This window comes from Bipolaris zeicola, assembly GCF_000523435.1.
Source record: "Bipolaris zeicola 26-R-13 unplaced genomic scaffold scaffold_106, whole genome shotgun sequence".
In the NCBI taxonomy this organism is placed as follows: Eukaryota; Fungi; Ascomycota; class Dothideomycetes; order Pleosporales; family Pleosporaceae; genus Bipolaris; species Bipolaris zeicola.
This window is the reverse complement of record NW_006912155.1, coordinates 31,853-48,804: the sequence shown is the minus strand read 5'-3', so window position 1 is coordinate 48,804 and position 16,952 is coordinate 31,853. Positions and strand designations below refer to the sequence as shown.

At 50.1% G+C, this 16,952-nt stretch overlaps 7 protein-coding genes across 7 annotated transcripts; 5 read left to right on the top strand and 2 right to left on the bottom strand.

Annotated features, from left to right (window-relative positions):
- Nucleotides 1-203: 203 nt before the first annotated feature.
- Nucleotides 204-626, top strand: COCCADRAFT_71731 (uncharacterized protein; the record flags this gene model as incomplete). The annotated part of the gene is made up of 1 exon (XM_007715461.2): nucleotides 204-626. A coding segment is annotated over one exon (423 nt), but the record flags the coding sequence as incomplete, so codon positions are not given.
- Nucleotides 627-842: 216 nt separating this feature from the next.
- On the bottom strand, nucleotides 843-4,348 carry COCCADRAFT_37947 (uncharacterized protein; the record flags this gene model as incomplete). The annotated part of the gene is made up of 3 exons (XM_007715460.1): nucleotides 843-3,034; nucleotides 3,446-4,215; nucleotides 4,308-4,348. 3 exons carry the CDS (start codon nucleotides 4,346-4,348, stop codon nucleotides 843-845), a joined length of 3,003 nt encoding a protein of 1,000 aa, XP_007713650.1.
- Nucleotides 4,349-4,682: 334 nt separating this feature from the next.
- COCCADRAFT_99720 (uncharacterized protein) lies at nucleotides 4,683-5,487 on the top strand (the record flags this gene model as incomplete). Its single annotated transcript, XM_007715459.1, has 3 exons — nucleotides 4,683-4,763; nucleotides 4,813-4,895; nucleotides 4,947-5,487. The coding sequence occupies 3 exons, from the start codon at nucleotides 4,683-4,685 to the stop codon at nucleotides 5,485-5,487; spliced, it is 705 nt and encodes a 234-aa protein (XP_007713649.1).
- Nucleotides 5,488-8,703: 3,216 nt separating this feature from the next.
- COCCADRAFT_99729 (uncharacterized protein) lies at nucleotides 8,704-9,756 on the top strand (the record flags this gene model as incomplete). The annotated part of the gene is made up of 3 exons (XM_007715458.1): nucleotides 8,704-8,805; nucleotides 8,856-9,099; nucleotides 9,149-9,756. 3 exons carry the CDS (start codon nucleotides 8,704-8,706, stop codon nucleotides 9,754-9,756), a joined length of 954 nt encoding a protein of 317 aa, XP_007713648.1.
- A 1,010-nt stretch (nucleotides 9,757-10,766) lies between these two features.
- On the top strand, nucleotides 10,767-11,459 carry COCCADRAFT_37944 (uncharacterized protein; the record flags this gene model as incomplete). The annotated part of the gene is made up of 1 exon (XM_007715457.1): nucleotides 10,767-11,459. One exon carries the CDS (start codon nucleotides 10,767-10,769, stop codon nucleotides 11,457-11,459), a length of 693 nt encoding a protein of 230 aa, XP_007713647.1.
- Nucleotides 11,460-11,768: 309 nt separating this feature from the next.
- Nucleotides 11,769-12,506, bottom strand: COCCADRAFT_27350 (uncharacterized protein; the record flags this gene model as incomplete). Its single annotated transcript, XM_007715446.1, has 1 exon — nucleotides 11,769-12,506. One exon carries the CDS (start codon nucleotides 12,504-12,506, stop codon nucleotides 11,769-11,771), a length of 738 nt encoding a protein of 245 aa, XP_007713636.1.
- A 2,147-nt stretch (nucleotides 12,507-14,653) lies between these two features.
- On the top strand, nucleotides 14,654-16,124 carry COCCADRAFT_99731 (uncharacterized protein; the record flags this gene model as incomplete). Its single annotated transcript, XM_007715456.1, has 7 exons — nucleotides 14,654-14,855; nucleotides 14,901-14,957; nucleotides 15,012-15,091; nucleotides 15,171-15,321; nucleotides 15,377-15,599; nucleotides 15,648-15,712; nucleotides 15,871-16,124. The coding sequence occupies 7 exons, from the start codon at nucleotides 14,654-14,656 to the stop codon at nucleotides 16,122-16,124; spliced, it is 1,032 nt and encodes a 343-aa protein (XP_007713646.1).
- Nucleotides 16,125-16,952: the final 828 nt, after the last annotated feature.

Below are 16,952 nucleotides of genomic sequence, written 5' to 3'. Positions count from 1 at the left end.
GACTCTGGCTTTTCATTCTTTACGCAGCCACCCCGGTACTTGCGCACAGCATTACCAACGTTACAGTAACGACCACGTCCACACTCATTATATCAGTCTTCGATTTCGCACCAACCACGCATCTTACTCGAGCATCCACTACACCCTCGATCGCATATCCGAATGCAAATATACCAGCGCTCGCCGCTACACCTATAGCAACAATACACATATACTTAAGTACAAAGTCTCATGCTTCAGAGTCTACAAGTCCAAATATTCTAACAAGTACTATTACGGCCGTCGCAACGAGTGCATCCACGTATGAGAAAGAAGACAAAGGAGATGATGACCACGAATCGCATCCGCACACCACGCCTCCGTCCCAATCCAAAGTCGCAAAGCCCGCGTGGATCAACCCCAGCACCGCAGCGCTACTCTGCTTTGACTTCCTAGCCGCCACTTTTTTCGTGTGGTGCTGGGTCATGGGCTGGTTTTCGTGGCTAAAGGGGGACCAAAGTCGCGATCGTAGAATGGGACAAGGAGGATGGCAGGCATATAGGGCGAGAGAAGCAAGAGACTCAGATACAAGAGCACCAGTGAACCAGAATGTAGAGCGGGAAATGAGAAGGTTAGGGATGGTATGATTGCGTGTCTTAGAAGAGAGAAAAAGCTCCATATCTGTAAGAAAAGGTGTAGTGTAGAAGGAAAGAGGAGAAAGTAAACATGGATATCATTTAATATAGTCCCCCTTCCCTATTCCACCAGAGGGAAAAGCCCCCAACTCAACAATCACGAATACAAACGCCCACTCCCTCCCATATTCGTCTATATGAAAAGAAAGAGAAGAAAAAAAATCAAAATCACCCATGCATCGTCTGCCCCCCCGGCCCGCGTTCCCAAAACTCAAGCGTCAACGCACTAAGAAAACAAGGAATCTCCTTCCTACCCTCGACCCAATAAACAATCTGATCGCGAATCTCACCCGCGAAAACGCTTTGTTCCCCGCCACTCACCTTCATGGTGCCATTCTCGCCATCAAACACAATGCTATTCTCCCCTTCCTCATCCGCAGGCTTGAACATGCTGGTAACTTTGACGCGCCCATTGGGCATAAAGTCGAGTTTCCAGCCGAGAATGGAGGCGACGGCCTCGCGGAACTCGAGGGATTTGGCGGTCCAGATTTGCTTCAGGCGCACGATTTTCTTCGACGAAGAGGCGAGTTGCGCTTTGAGTTCTTCGAGTTCATCGCGCGCGGCGTCGAGCGTGGCGAGGGGCACGGCTGAAGGGGCCTGTTTGCCGTTTTCGAGCTGGTCGAGGAGTTGGGCGTTTGCTTCGCGGAGGGTGCGCACGGTGCTTAGTTTGAGGGCTTCGGCGTCGGCGGTGGGGTTGGATTTTAGTTCTAGGACGCGGGTGCGGGAGGATTCCTTGAGCTTTTTGAGTTGGGTGTGTTGGGCTGTGTATTCGGACTCGACAATCTTCATCTTCTTTTGGAGCGCGTGGAGGTCGTCTTGTAGTTGTCGGTTCTTTCGTCGTAGCTCGCCAACGCGTTCCTCGTTCTCGTCCGTCTCCAGGGAGCGCTTTTGGCCTGCTGTTGAGGGAGCGGGCTTTTCGAAACTGTTAAGCTCCTTTTGTAGGGCCTCAACTTCCTTGCGGTATTGATCTACAAGATCCTCCAACTCTTTTATCCGCTCAGACTTTGCTTGGTCGTATGTGTCAGGCTGCATTTCGCGTTCTTCGTCATCAAAGGCCTTTACTTGAGCACGCAGAAACTCAACCTCCTTGGTTGCCAGAGCCTTTTGTCTTTCAAGACGCGCTCGAGCCTTTGCATCGGCGCTGTTCGCTCCACTTGTACTTCCAACTGTCTTGAGCTGCTGGATCTCTGCTTGTAGCTGGGCCTTTTCTTCTTCAAGCACTTGAATCGTTGCTTCTCTGACCGAAAGTTCTGGCTTGATCTCGCCCAACCGGTTGAGAAGATCGGTCCTCTCTATCCGCTCTTGAATGAAAGCCCGCGCAAGGTCTTGGGGTGTTTCGAAGAGTACCTCGCCGTGTGTCTCGGCTTCAGCCTCCAAGTATGAAGTCCAAGAGTCTCGCTCTTCCTCAAGGACCTGTCTCCGCAATTCCGCTTCGCCCAATTGCCGCTGCAGGTCATCCATCATGTGCAGTTTGTTTTGTAGTGATCTCTTCTCCTCCTCTACGACTTCGATAGCCTTGTGCTGTTTCCGGTATTGCTTCAGCTCAGCATTCTGCTCCCTGGTCAAGGTCTCAAGCTTCTTAATATGTGCCACCTGATCGGAGAGCTCCCTTTTAATGACTGCTAGCGTCTCTGCATCCCCTGTAATTGCCTTGAGGCGCAAGATCTCGGCCTCCTTCTGTCCAACCTCCTCTTCTTTTTCCGCGAGCGCTCGCTGTGTGTTCTGCAGCGCGTTGACTTTGGATTGCAAGTCTACCTGTACCTCCTCCATGCTCTCCTTGAGTTTCTTGTGTTCGGTCTGCAAGGTGTTGTACCTGTGGTCGTTCTGGCGTTGTGAAGTCGACAATTCCTCTTTAACTTCGTCAAACTCTTCTTGTATCGATTGCGCCCTCTCTTGACTCTCTCGCAACCGCCTCTCCAGTGCTAGTCGCTCGTTTGCAGTGCGTGTCTGAAGTTCGGCCATTTCCTTGGAAAGCGCCTCATATTTTTTGGCCGTTTGAGTGCTGGAAGCCTCAACTTGCTGGGCCTTTCGAAAGTCGGTATCAGCACGGTTCTGAGCGTCTCGCAGTTCTTGCGCATGCTCCAACTTCATCATCTCCTTTTCCTGCTTTGCCGTCTCGAGTTCATATCGCAGCGTATTGAGCTGCGCGCGGAGGTCTTCATTGATAGGATCGGAGGGCACAACCGTGTGCGGCGCATTCTGGGAGGCTCTCAATGTGGTTCGGAAGGTTTCTCGCAGAGGTTCTCGTTTCGCAACTACTGGCGCAGGCGCAGGCTCCTCTTCGCCGGTGAGGAAGTTGAAGGATGGCTGGTTCGTGTTGCGTACAGCCATTGTGGGAATGACCGTTGTTTGTTTGTTGTCTTGGAATTGAGGTGGGTGAAGCTAAGTTGGTAGAGATGTGAAATAAACAGTCGCGACTAGGCCATGGCATGTATTTGAATACCGTCTCTTTGCTACCAGGCTGATACGGGGTCTAGAGAGAGTAGGTGGTGTGTAGTCCTTGTTGTCGCAACAGTCGGACGAGAGGGTTCAAAGCACCGCCGTCGGATAGGGCTTAGCGTGTAAGGTCCTCTGTCGCGCGCGCACGTGCTGATGTTTACTCTACAACCACCGCATCACAAACTTGTACATGTTACACGGGGGATTTCATATTTACGATTGACTGTCGAGCCTAGTATTTCTAGTCATACAAATCCATAGAAACTACAAAATCTACTCTTTGACGTCTTCCCATGCCTTGGAGAAGACATCTTCTTGGCCGTCTCTCCAACCCCATGCAATGCAGTAGTGCTGTAACAGCAGTTCAAGTTCTTCCAGCTCGTCTAGAAACTCCAGACTAGCGATGCGCTCTTTCTCTTCATCATTGATCCATCTTCGCCAAATCGTGTGCGTGTCCGCTGCCTTTGCTCCAGTCTTCAGCCCATAGCCCTGTAAACGTGCGCGCTGGTCTCCGAGCCCGGGGTACGCAATCAATGTGTGAAGGTAGATGTTACGTGTCCGAAGGTTTGAAATCATGGTTTGACCAAAGGCGTCTTGCGGTAGAATTGGCTCGTAAAGTACAAGGGAAGCAGGCGTCATGGGCTGCAAATAGTGCGTCAACAACGACGAGATTATTGACTGTACTGTAGAAGGCTGGAGGTAGACCAAGCACATCTCTGATAGAATCATGGTAGGTATGCTGGCGTCCAGGTTCGTTATCTGAGGCAGAGGCGCCTCGTCTGTTGGATTGGCCAGACAGCGTAAGTCAAGGGCATGGATGTTGTAGTTATCTGAATGGTACGAGTCCGAGTTGGAGGGCATATGCAGTAGCTTCTTGTGAAGCAGTGGTTGCCTTTGTATGGCAGAAATCTTTGACGATGTGTTTGTAGGAAAGTCGATTTCGTGGTATATCAGTCGCACTTGCGGATAGCGGTCGAGGAGACGAAAGAAGCGTGTGTCAGTGCCAGCACCGAGCGAAACAATCTGCTTTGGCGCAGAAGGGTTGGTGTCGAGGAATTTGGCGACTAGAAGGTCGATGGCCGATGTGCGCACGTAGGTTCCTCTGTTCAGCAGTGGCAGCTTTCTGGTAGCCGGCTGTGTTGCGAACAGTTTGGCATATGGGTCGTGGAGATATCCTAGCTCTACACAGCTCACCCTGCTCCCCGCAGCATCTTGGTCGGTACCCTTGACGGCATTGTCCAGGATCTGTGCTCGCTCTTCGCTAGAACGCCCCAGTCCGCCTCTTCCAGATTCTCTTCCTCTTGATGGCCCCCCACGACGTTGGCCGAGAAGCGTCTTGAGGTTGGGGATTTCGTTTGACGAGGCCATGCTTTCGTGCTCGAGATGGCCGCACTTGGTGGGGTTAGCCCAAGAGCGGCGCTAGGGCTGCTAGCGCACATGCACGCCAAGTCTGAACCTTTGGAACTTCTGGAGATTTCTTTGACGCGACACAACTTTGACCACGCTCGCGCCGACGTTCCCCACCACATCCGTATCCGAAACCCTCTTCCGACCCCAGAGACTGCAAACATGGACGGCGAAAGGTATAACCCAAGCTTGATCCGCCTCTGGAGGGTCTGGCGCACCACCAAGGAGATGATGAACGACCGGGTAGGTTGCGCCGTGAGCAATGCCAGACTGCGCGCTGACTCGATTCAAGGGCTACATGGTGGTTGAGGATGACATGAACATGTCGCTCGAGGAATTCTCACGGAGATATGCGCGCGAAGACGGCGAGCCCGAGTAGGCACTACACAGCACCCTCACTTCTAGCCAGCACTAACCCTCTCGCAGCCGCTCGCGCCTCAACTTTTCCTGCCAGCCCTCCGAGGAAATGCTGGCAAAGTACACTGACGCCCCGACAAAAAAGAACCCCAACCCCACCCCCAATATCGGTACCATCTGGGTCGAGTTCAATGCCGACGAGAATGTGGGCATGAAGCAGCTGCGCGAGTACATGGCACATCTGGTCAACGGCTCCTTCCACTCCGGAATCATGGTCACCGTCAAGGCCATGACCGGTATGGCTATTCGACTTCTCCGCGGCGCTACGAGCATCACCGACGGTCCCAAGGGCGGCGTAGAGGTCTTTGTCGAGCAGGACCTGCTGGTCAACATCACAAAGCACGAGCTTGTACCCAAGCACGTGCTGTTGAGCGATCAAGAGAAGCAACAGCTGCTACAGCGATACCGTTTGAAGCAGACTCAGCTACCCAGAATTCAGTCGACGGACCCGGTTGCAAAGTACTTGGGCCTTAGGAGAGGTGCTGTTGTCAAGATTATCCGAAAGTCCGAGACAGCAGGTCGTTATGCTAGTTACCGATGGGTCATTTAAAAACCAGTCAGGAAAAGGTGTGAGGAAATCGACACGGGATGTTGCATATGGCGAGGCGTTTGGCGAAACAGATGGAATTTACTCTTTTTTCTCCCTTCATACCATTTGCGAAAGACCAAAGTTTATTCAAAATAAATTCACTTCGCGACCAACGTTTGTACCATTCGAAGAAAGAAGAGCTGTTCCATAGTGTGATCTTGTACCTTGGTTGTCTTTTCCGCAAAAAAGAGAAAGAAGAGAGATGTAGGCCCCGAAAGGACAAGAAGTAGTGACCATACCAAGAAGGAGAGACACCCAGGAAAACAAGTCGATTATGTTAATTGTGAATTGTGGAAGACGGTTAATAATTAGGAGCTATCATGCTAAATGATGCTTAAAGCCTTTTCATGCGAACATCCATTTACTATATATAGAAGAAAAAAGGACCGCCGGACGCCGAAACGGCCTCAGTCCCTCAAAGTGTCACTGTCGATGCCACATCCCCATGGAAAACCCCAACCCCCAGTTTGTTCACGATTCTCGTGAGCCGTCCCTTTTCACTAAGCATCAAGTCCTTAAATTTAGACATCAGCACCTTTAGCTTAGCCTACGTACTGCTTAGCTGTCATGTCCTTTTTCTGAACAGGGGTTCAAGGCTTCGTATGTTACATTTATTCCTGAATAGCAATGCTGATTCCAAAACGCCTTCTTTTGTGAGTCTTTGAAACTCTACGTAAGCATGTGTCTTGTGTACAAGAATTTGACTAGGTATCTCATGAGTGGCTCAGTGGACAGAAGCGTTGATGCTGCGACAGCTAGTGATGGCTGACTCAAGCAAGACGAAAAACATGTGCCAATTTGTATACGTACTTCTGTGTAAAAAGTTTCCGGGAGACGATAGTAAATCCACTTGGCGGCACATTGTGGACATTTGGAGCTTGTAACTAGGCGTATTCATCTAAAACGAGAAACTTGTATAATTTGGACTCGTGAGCAGACAATAACTTTTCCAGTTGGAATTGCCATCCGCGCGCGATATGGGGCGGACATACGATTAGGGGCGCAATTTCGTTCATCAGACTAGCGATATTCATTTATTGAGAGCTGGTTGCTGTCAAGTTAGGCTTCAAATACGTTCCTGTCGAACTCGCTTCGAATGAGCCATGCGATCGTGACAGTCTTGACAAACGATGGAAGATCCGCTGGCACACCTCGGCGAACACCTTGTTCCAACTTGGCTCGAGCCTCAACTATCCAGTCTAGTTCCATAACAGTTCTCTCTCCTGTTTTTTTTTATGGCCATCCTCTTTCTAAGCTCCTGATGGATCATCCGCTTCGAGGAATTCAATTGGGTGCCGTCCAAGTAGGTCAGGACGACGGTGATACTGTTGCATCACTTGCATTATTGTTCAAGTTGATTGCTGCAAAATCTCAGGAAGGTGAGTCGTTGTGATCCCCGACAAGTCTCCATGCGGTCTTTGCATCTCCTTTTAGGTCACGAAGCCTTCTTTGAGCACGGTGAACAAGAGGCATGACATTGAGAGCCACGTGAATGCGTGTTATCGGCCCGTCAGCTGATGATCCTCAATGAAATATCGAAGGAGGCTGTTTGGTTGCGCGCTCAAAATCACGGCTACTTCACGGTCCTCGTGTGCAGTAGCCGCACCCTTCTGGGTCACGTTACAAGTCGACCTTGTATCACGGAGTGCTCAAGGGCATTCGTCCGTATACTTTCAAGATGTATTGATTGTCAAAATAAGCATGTTAGAGATGATCTAGTTCGTTCCAGAGCCCAAGAATGATCCGAGCATATTTGAACAATCACTGTGGAATGCACAAGAATGTCTAGGAATATGAGCGCCTGTGAACATCCTGAAATGCAGCCCTTGCTCGTGAGATGTTGACTGAGAAAGCTTACATTAATTTAGCATACTTAGCTGCGAGGTGTCCTGAGCTTTACATGCTAGATCTACGTAGATACGAGCTTAAAGTTGGATCTACCGCTTGCACATCATAAGTGGATGCAAGAATGTCCGGAAGAACCTCAAGTTCAATTCGCGTGGATATTTCGCACCGCCGTCTACTATTGAAGTTATGCAGTGGTGGATTTCGGTAGATGCTCGTCACTGCCTCTTTTTACACGTACTTCGCATTACCGACACGAGATATGCAAAGCAGAATGTCCACATACTGGAAACTCTTGCACTACAACACCACTGGTATGTGTTTGCTTATTTGATTGAAATTTCGGACACTTAGCTTCATCTCTTGCTTCATCGTATCCAGATCCAGTCTTTGATATATCTATGGCCGTTTATAATGAATAGACAAAAGCTCTGGAGCCAGTAATCAGAGTCGCATTTACAAACGATACAATGACAGCAATAGAAATAGAATTTCCCGCTGAATTACGCGTCTTTCTGGGTTTCATCGGCGAATATGAGTTTGGTAAGAGGCATGCCTTGGAGCAAAAGAAGCTCAATACTGTTCAATGCACGCCGCCGATTGCTGGATATGGTCGTGAAATCGCAGACGAAATCTCTTGAATTCCTGACCAAGAACTTATGCTAGAAGTTCTGCTTAATAAAACATTGTTTGAACATTTGATTTCTGCGGAAAATATATGCTTGATTGGTGTTTCACCGTATCCTTTCTTCTCGAGAGCCATAATGTACATATTAGATATCATAATAGTCAGAAAACGCGCTGCTAAGTAAATTGGTATGGCTAGTGAAGATAGGTCGAGAGACAAAAGGAAAAAAAGGGTAATGAAGTGTTCGGTACGCGTTACGTATGCGTCGACGCGTTCGCGGTTGGAGAGCGAAAGCACGTGGGTGAGATGGGCCATGTCACTGCCCCGCATCACCGAGTCATAACACAAGTACGTACTCATGTACTCAGACCAATTGTGGGTCAGTGATAGAACTGGAATTATTATCTGTTACTCAGCCAGCAAGTCCAGAGCGAGAACATGCAGCAGGCTGTTTGAAGTAGGCATAGCCTCAAGACGCGGATAGGTTGCCTAGGTGGGGAGGGTATTGGTACGGCAATGGGCGAGTCAAGTAGTACCTGCAGCCTGCTTAGCTTGTTCCTTTTTCCACGCCCTTCAGACTGTACACCTCGTATCTTACGTGGCCAGAGTTAAGCAGGTACAAGTACAAGTACAAAGGCTGCCGATTGCAATTGATCCACTACATACCGCCGCCGCTTCCCAAATACATTATCGAGAGAACCATCATGTCCAACCAGGCCAACACATTCGAGGACCTTAGCGGTATCTCGACTTCAGCTTTCAGCAATCCATACGATGCATTGATTGCAGCTTGTGAAGACGATCCGGTAAGAGGATCCCAACGCTGGATCATTAGCATGCTGAGCAGCCATCGTAGGCAAGGATCCAAGAAAAGTACCAGCTACACCGCACCACGAGAAACTCTCAGCAAAAAGCCAAAATGCTTCAAGAAGATTTTCCGGGTGTCACCATAGATCAGATTCTTTTGCGAAAGTGCGATCCCACCATTGAACCTGGGTTCGAGGATCCGCGTAACTGCTTCGTTTTCTGGGGGCGGCCAACGCACAAAGTCAAAGACTTGATACATCGAGTGCAGCAAGAGCTACGCACCGTCGCACCTAGTAAGTAACAACCGCTAAATAGCGAGGATAGACAGGCTGACGTACTAAGACCTTTGGCTTATGCCGCGGGACAACCTCCATATCACGGCTTTGGAAGTGACGCACTCGAAGACTGCCCCAGAGATCCAAAAGCTAGTTGATAGTGTACGGGACAAGATCCCAGCCATGACCGACTACACGTATGATCACCGCGCGCGTCTCATTAAGCCTTTGATTGGCTATGATGCTTCAGCGCTGGCTCTGAGCTTCGTACCGGCGGCCGGAGAAGGACTACATGACGGCCGCACCCTAGAGGACGACAAGTTCACCTATCACCACCTCCGCCGAGATATGTTTTCTCTATGTCGTGATGCGGGCTTGAATGTGGATTCTCGCTATGTCGTGCCCTCAAGCCATCTCACCATTGGCCGATTCATCTATTCCAAGGACTTTGAAAACGAACAAGGCGTCTCCGATCCGGAAAAGATCAAGGCTCTAATCAGTAAGATTGAAGAGATTAATGGCTGGCTCCAGAAGGAGTTTTGGCCGGAGCATAACAACGGGAAGATTCCTGACGGAGGAGAGTTCAATTTGGGACAGGAGAAGGGACTGCACTGTGGCACGGGCACTCTGTGGTATGGCGGTGGAGAAGCGGTACACCAAGGGAAAGGTTATTGATGTGCTGCTGTGAGACGACTAGATAACAACGAAAACCATACAGCAACTGTACCGATGCAACATCCTTTTTCAATATGTTCAAGCGAACTCTGAGTCGAATCCCATTGACCGCCTGTCACTACAACTTTTCTAAAAGAGACTGTGCTCACTTTATACAGGCGCGACATGACAGCATTAAGCATATTCCAAGCTACCGACGACGCATTGTCGCTAAAGCTTGCGGTGAGCTTTATCCGATAGTTTGTGCATGCAGGTGACGGGTGGATAACACAACGATTGCTCCACACTCCGGACTAGACCTTGGTTTGGATGTACTAGGCGAACAGCGAGGCTGATACACATTGCAGGCCCGCCACAGGCTAATAGTCAAGAAAGCACGGAAAATTAAATGACTGTGGGTCCAGCGGCTCCCCAAACGACGGGAACATGATGTCAAATTCGGGATGTGTGGGTGAAGAACGCCTAACCCGAGATATGCGGCAATGTTAATATGGGGTCGATACAAGATGCCCCTGGTCACGATCTGGGGATACTATGATTCTATTTGCATCGCAACATGACAATGCCGTAGCCACTGCACCGCCTCGCCCCTTCCATGGTATTTCGGCCTTTTACCTCTTTGCACCACGATGGTTTCTTTGACTCCCCAACCACCTGGAGATTGTCGCAACGCCGTCGCGCAGGCTGAATTTGGGGTGTCAAGCATGCAGCACTGCCTTGTGTGGGGACACTTGGTTGGCTCAGAGGAGCGCATTTCCGCCCCCTCCATCTCTGCTGTAACCGCCAGAGCCCACCTCCCGCATGGTTCGGGCGACAAGGGCCGTGATTGCAGCATATTGTCCAGATTCACACAGCTGCGCCGCAGCCACCTGCCCAATGTTGTTACGGCAAGTCTTTCGATTAGCTAGCTGCCTTGAACAAAAGATGCATATCATATTCCTTCTAGCTTGTCGCATCTGATCCTGTTCTACTGTTGTTACAAAATTATCGAATCAAACATTCTCTGAACAATGGTCACGCTCCCAATCCTATCGCATACGCTACAACCTACGCAATCGCGGTCAATTAGAGCGGAACAGCTTGAGGAAGGCGAATCAGCGCTTCCTGGCATCAAGCGCGGCATTGCCATTGGTGTAGCGTGCTCTGTATCAGTCGTCCTCATCGCCATCCTCGCTTTCCTGGCCATCAGACGACGGAACCGCATTCTTGCCCAGGGATTGCAGCATCAGATACCAGAAGCAGGAGGTGTCGAAACGCAACAAGAGAAGACTTGGTGGCCGCATGCGCCCCCACCCGTCCTGTCTGCAGCAACGTTACCACCTCCACCACCACCCGTCGAAGTCGACGCTCATATTATCTATGAGCTCGACGCAGGACAAACACCCGAGCTCCATGGCGATACTCGTCCGCAAGAGGTAGATGGGATTGGAAAACCCCAGAATGCGCCAGAAGAAGCAGAAGAGCTGTACGTGCAAAGACTGAAGCAGTGGAAAGACTGGAACACGGTATCTGAAGCCGACCCCGCACAGCCGAATAACGAATTGACGCGGTGGAGTGTACCACTGTTGATGGTATCGCCGCCAGGCACCACTCGCGGCGATGTGTCTCCGTTGCTGCGCTCGTCGTGGGATCTCTCTTCGCGAGGTGCCTCGCCGATATCGCCGCCTGTAACCGCCCACTTTCCAGCCGGCCACGTGCCTTGAAGCGTGCTCCCCCATGAAGGCCGAGACAGACAAAACCATCTCTCAATCATGCAAAGTAAATACGACGCATGTAACGTATGTTGAGCTAGTAGAAAGAGTATCCAGAAAAGAAACGCCCGTTTCAAATCCGGTTTTGCTCTCCACCACCCTCTCTTCTGGACTTGGAAAAAGTAGAAAGCTCTCGGGGGACCTGGAAAGCTGGAGGGAAACAAGAGAAATTCGTTACATGTATATTCGTAAGCCGTTCGCAATCTACGTACGGATTATGGGGGAAAATTCAGTGGCAGTTGCGCCCCCCCCCCTTCCTCGCTAGGAGTCAAATTTCTTGACGTCGGAGCCTTTGAAATCGATGCCGCTCTTGACATCGCTCCTCCTACTGTTATTTCTGCTGAACCCAAACTCATCACGGTCACCCGGTTCATCCAGCGGCGCATCAGCAAAGAGACGCTCGCGATCTTGCTTCTCTTTGACCGCCCCGATAGCAGCATCTGAGCCTTCTAGCTCGGCCACAAACTCTGGGTCGCCTGGAACTTCGACTGGGGCCATGTGAGCAGCCAGCTCAGACGCTCGTCTTCCGGCTTCCATCTCTTTTATGCTGGGTGTGCCATATTCTTTGTTTGCGAGGCCGGCTTCAGCGTCAGGTGTCGATGAGCCGAGCGAGGCTTTGCTCATTCTACGCTTTCGTCTGCGGCGTATAAAGAACCATGCTCCTAGGGCTAGGACGAGTAGTGCAAGGGCGACTCCGACACCGATTCCTGCACTTTCTGCCGGGCCGAAACTATCCCCTGATGACCCCGATCCTTCTGAGTATCCCGATGTTCCTGAGGTTCCTGAAGTTTCTGATGTTCCTGGTCTTGGTGGCGTTGGCAATGTTGTGGATGTCGATGATGGAGCAGTACTGGCCAAGGATTCGGTCGCGGTGGGAAGAGCGCCAGAGGCGGCTTGAGCAGAGTTTGTTTCTTTGGGTGGCGGTGGTCCTGGCTTCGGGTCGTCATCATCGTCCTTGTCTCTCACAACATACGAAACACGGTGCGCGAAATTGGCCATGGCGGCAGAGATTATGGTTGTGAGATGGGGAAAGCGTTGAGGACAAGCTAATCCTGCAGATAGATGGTATATCAATGTAAAAGATTGCTACGTGCCGTCATGTGACGATCTTGCTGTTTGCATCAAGATTAGTAGTCAAGGGAGCCCCGACCTTTATCGACCTGTCTAAAAAAGCAAGATTACCTTGGAGTTACCCCACTTCTGAACACTCACGGCGGAATTGTCCAGGGCGCGGTGTACAGCCTGGTGAAGTGTACCCAGTAATCCTGGTGCGCAAGCATAGGCATCGGCGTGGCGCTCATCGCTCAATTGGATCCGGCACTTGTAGCGTGTCTTGTCATGGACATAGCCACCTTCTCCTCAGCAAGATTTCGAATCACTCCATCTTGGCGCCCGAGTGCTCAGCAAGAGTACCTGTGAGAATGCGGAACCATACCGGAGTGGCTCCGAATGGGTAGCTCAAGAGCCTGGGATAGTACTGAGGGGTTACGCGGCGGCCGGGGCTTCGCGGCGAGATGGTAGGGAAGCCAAGAATGGGCAGCAACCAGCAGCGAGTAACCAGTCGTCAGAGATAGAGCATAGGGGGCGATGATGTTCACATCTGAGTTGTCGGGATCAGACTGCTGCTATTACTACGTAAGTTGCCAGCGACAGGACAGATAAGCCCGCGATGATCCTCTGCCGTTTGCGAGTGCGAGTATCGTGACAGACAACGGCTCGGCGCTATTTTCGCTTGCTCTTGGTCTGCTTGCGGAGAAGGCGGATCGACCATGACGTCCAGATCAACGTTTGTCAAGTAATACTTGTACCAAGAGGCGCGTGTCAGCTTCACGGCAATTGGAGGCGCCAAAGCATGTACGTGTGTTGGAGTTGTGCTCGAGTGAATAGGAACTCCGCGTGATGTGTCGCGACCGAAGTTGTGAAGATCGACTTTACTTTACTTAGACCTGAAAGATGCCGATACACATACCGGGCAATTAGTATGTGGTGCTTGCATGTAGTGTAGTACTTAGTTGGGAGGATTTGTATGTGTTCAGCGCGGAGCACCAGTTGGTATTTGACAGATGGAAGAGGCCGGCTCGGCGGGACGCTTGCCCCGAATCTGGGATCGGAAGGCGATGGGAAGCTGACTCTTCCGCTTTCGTCCTGAGGCCTTCTCCAGCCACACAAATACACCCCCACACATACCTCACATCTCACTTCGCTCTGTCCGCCAACGCCGTCGCTCTCTTGTTTCAATCATCGTTGAGATGCACGGCTACCCTTGCAGGCGTCAGTCGCCAGTCGCCGTTGTTTCCGACGAACCGTCGACATGGACAAACTCTGGCGTACCGGAAACTATCACTTGCACTAACAAAAGAAACAATAAGCCGGTGCCCACAAGCGCCTCTTACTCCTGCAGCCATGTCTCCGTGTTTCTGTGAAAGCTGGTGCGGCTGCCATTCTGCACAAACAAAACAGATGAACATGTTCTGGAAAGACTTTCTGTTGCCAAGCAAGATGACCTGGTGTTGAGCAGGTTGCGAAAACGGCAACCAGTTCGCTAAGCAATTCATTTGATGACTGGTGCCGTTGTCCTGCAACATCTTAATATAGATGCTGTTGAGCACCGAAGGTTGGACGGATGCAGCTTTGCGAAACCTCATTTGTGCAACCCAGCCATCACTCGCCCAACAGACGGGCTTGTGGGCTTTTAGATTATGAGTCTACTGCTGGGTCGGTCATCTCAGGGGAATCTGGGGATAATTAACTTTCCCATGCCGCGCTTGCATATATCTAGCCGTCCGGACCAGACGTATACCCACATTCGAAACTTGCAGAGGCTATTCTCTTGTCACTTCCGCCATCACACAATTGGTCGTACATGCGAGTCATTGTTTTCGTCGTCGATCATTTTGGTAGAACATCGAGGACACTAAACCCTGAATGCCGCTATTGGTGATAGGCGAACGACCTAGGAATCCAGCTAGATGTGACGTCCACTACGTACGCACTGACCCAAGATAACCCACCTCTGTACCTTTATGCCAAACGCTCCCCTGAGCCTGCCCTGGCCTGGTCTATTTGTAGGCACACTGATATCAATGTAGGATCCACCTTGACTCTACCTACATTTTCGACCAGAGTCAGTTCAGAGCCCTCACACAATGTCAAGTCCGCTCGGTAATGGCACTTCCCTCTTTGGTAATTACCAGTTCGACATCAGCCAGTTCAATTTCGCGGACCATTCCTCCAACGTTCCCCTTGTCAAGATATCATGTACCATGATCATTGTCCTTGTACTCTTAACTGTTGCTCTACGCATAGTTGCACGACTCAAATACGTCCACAAAATATTCTTTGATGATGGTACGTACACGATAATGCTTTATTTAGTTCGCTAATGCAATGTAGTCCTCATCATATTTGCTGCGTTATTTACGGTAGCTCTGGCAGTGGCATGCATCGTGGGTAAGTGGGGTGGGTCCCTTTGGAGCAGAACGATAGTTAGTAACACCGCAGCAGGCACCACTCACGGGCTTGGTCAACATATTTGGGTCCTTCCTCTACTAGACGTCCTCGAGAAGTTGAAGAGTATTATCTTGGTATGTGAACCTTTCTCCTTCAGCAGAGTACTTCGTAAAGAGAGTATCCATGTGACTCGATGACACTAATAAGGAGCAGGATCTTTACGTTTGCCAGATATTATACGCCTGTGCAATCGCGTTGACAAAACTCGCCATCATATCCTCCTATTTTCGTTTTGTCCCGGACCAAAAATTCCACACGTGGATGTACGTGACAATGTTTCCCGTTGTGGGCTTGTGGATTACAGGTAAAGCGCATTAATCACCACCCTAACCTATCACTGCTGACTCTTCTGTGCGTAGGTGTCTTCGTTACCTTTTTTCAATGTCTCCCATACTATGGAGCTTGGGAATTTATGGTCGAACGCAAGTGTATCGACTATGTCGCCTATTTGTACGCGAGTTCGGCGGTGAACATAATCACCGATATTGCCCTTTGTGTACTTCCTTTGCCTTACTTTTGGAGATTGGACATGTCGCGAAAGCAACGCATCATCCTTTGTATGCTATTAGGAGGAGGTGCAAGGTATGCAGTCCCACGATCCCAAATTCAACATGTGCTGAGTATGATTAGTGCCTGCATAGTAGGAATTATTCGCATTTGCTTTCTGCACAGTCTGCATGCTCTGGACATCACTTGTAAGAAGGCCTTTTTCATTACGCATATCATTATGGCGTTTGCCAAAGCACCAACGATGTTTCTCGATGTCTTCATTTGAAAGATCCACGTCAGCACAGATCAAGAAACAGTTGGTCAGATTGACAGCGAGAGAGAAGTGGCTGACTGAGGTCTGCAGATAAGAGCGTGCCATGTCTCATAATGAGCGTGAGTGAATGCAGTCTTGGAATCATATCGGTCAGCATTCCAGCTATCCGACCCTTGGCGCGACAACTCTTCCCTGCAGCAATGCGAGGTATCACTTCTCCATCATCGCGAGCCCGAACTCGGCAAATCCGCCTCTCCAGTATACCCCCCTCCGGAGACAGAGTGCCAATGGATGCAGATGATAAGCAAAAGGTCACAGTATCGTATGGGTCGTCGCGTTCGTAAGGGCCGTGCTCAGCAATAAAACATGGCTCGTTCATTATGCAGAAGGGCACAACTGGGCACCTTACGCCGTCTGGTTAAAAGTTTCACCAATCTTTAGAAAGCAACCTCTTTGTAGCTGGACGCGGATAGTGTTTCGTAAATGCGAACAACATTGCCGTCCATCATCCAGTCCGCGACAGTTCCAATCTCGGCAATCCTGCTTCACACTGAGGATTGGTCGTGCGTTCGGCCCACACAAGTCGTTCCCCAGCAAGGTTCATTGATGATGCACTAAGCATTTACAGGAAATGCAACTATGAGTTCTCAGCTGAACTGCTAGTCTAGAAGCTTGGCAAAACATGTTTTTAACACTCCGACGTAGGATCGTTAACCTATTCAGCTGACACGCTAAGGAAGCCAAGCTGTAAGCCTAAATTCCATGGCTTGCAGTGATGGCTCACCTTATCTCTGATTGGTCTGAATCCTATCAAGTTACAGACCGCCGGTATAATATCATGTGTGTCGTGGCAGGCCTTAAGCAGGCTGTGCTGTTCAATGGCAATCACGACGTATCAGGCAGTGTAGAAGGGTCGTGTTGTAAAGGATGTGTACAGCTCAACTTGGGTAAAAGAGCCGTGCAATTTGCATCGTGGGATGGGTAGGACTATATAATATTGTGCGACTCAGTATTTCTTCCCGCCAACCAACCAGTCCGTCCCTATTGAAGCCACCAACGGCATTCATACCAAGCCATTTAGTCAAAAATCCTTCTTACCATTAATAAAGACACGCACCCGTGTGTGTACAACGCTCCTACACCTCAATCTTTCTCTGTCAAAAACCAACAAC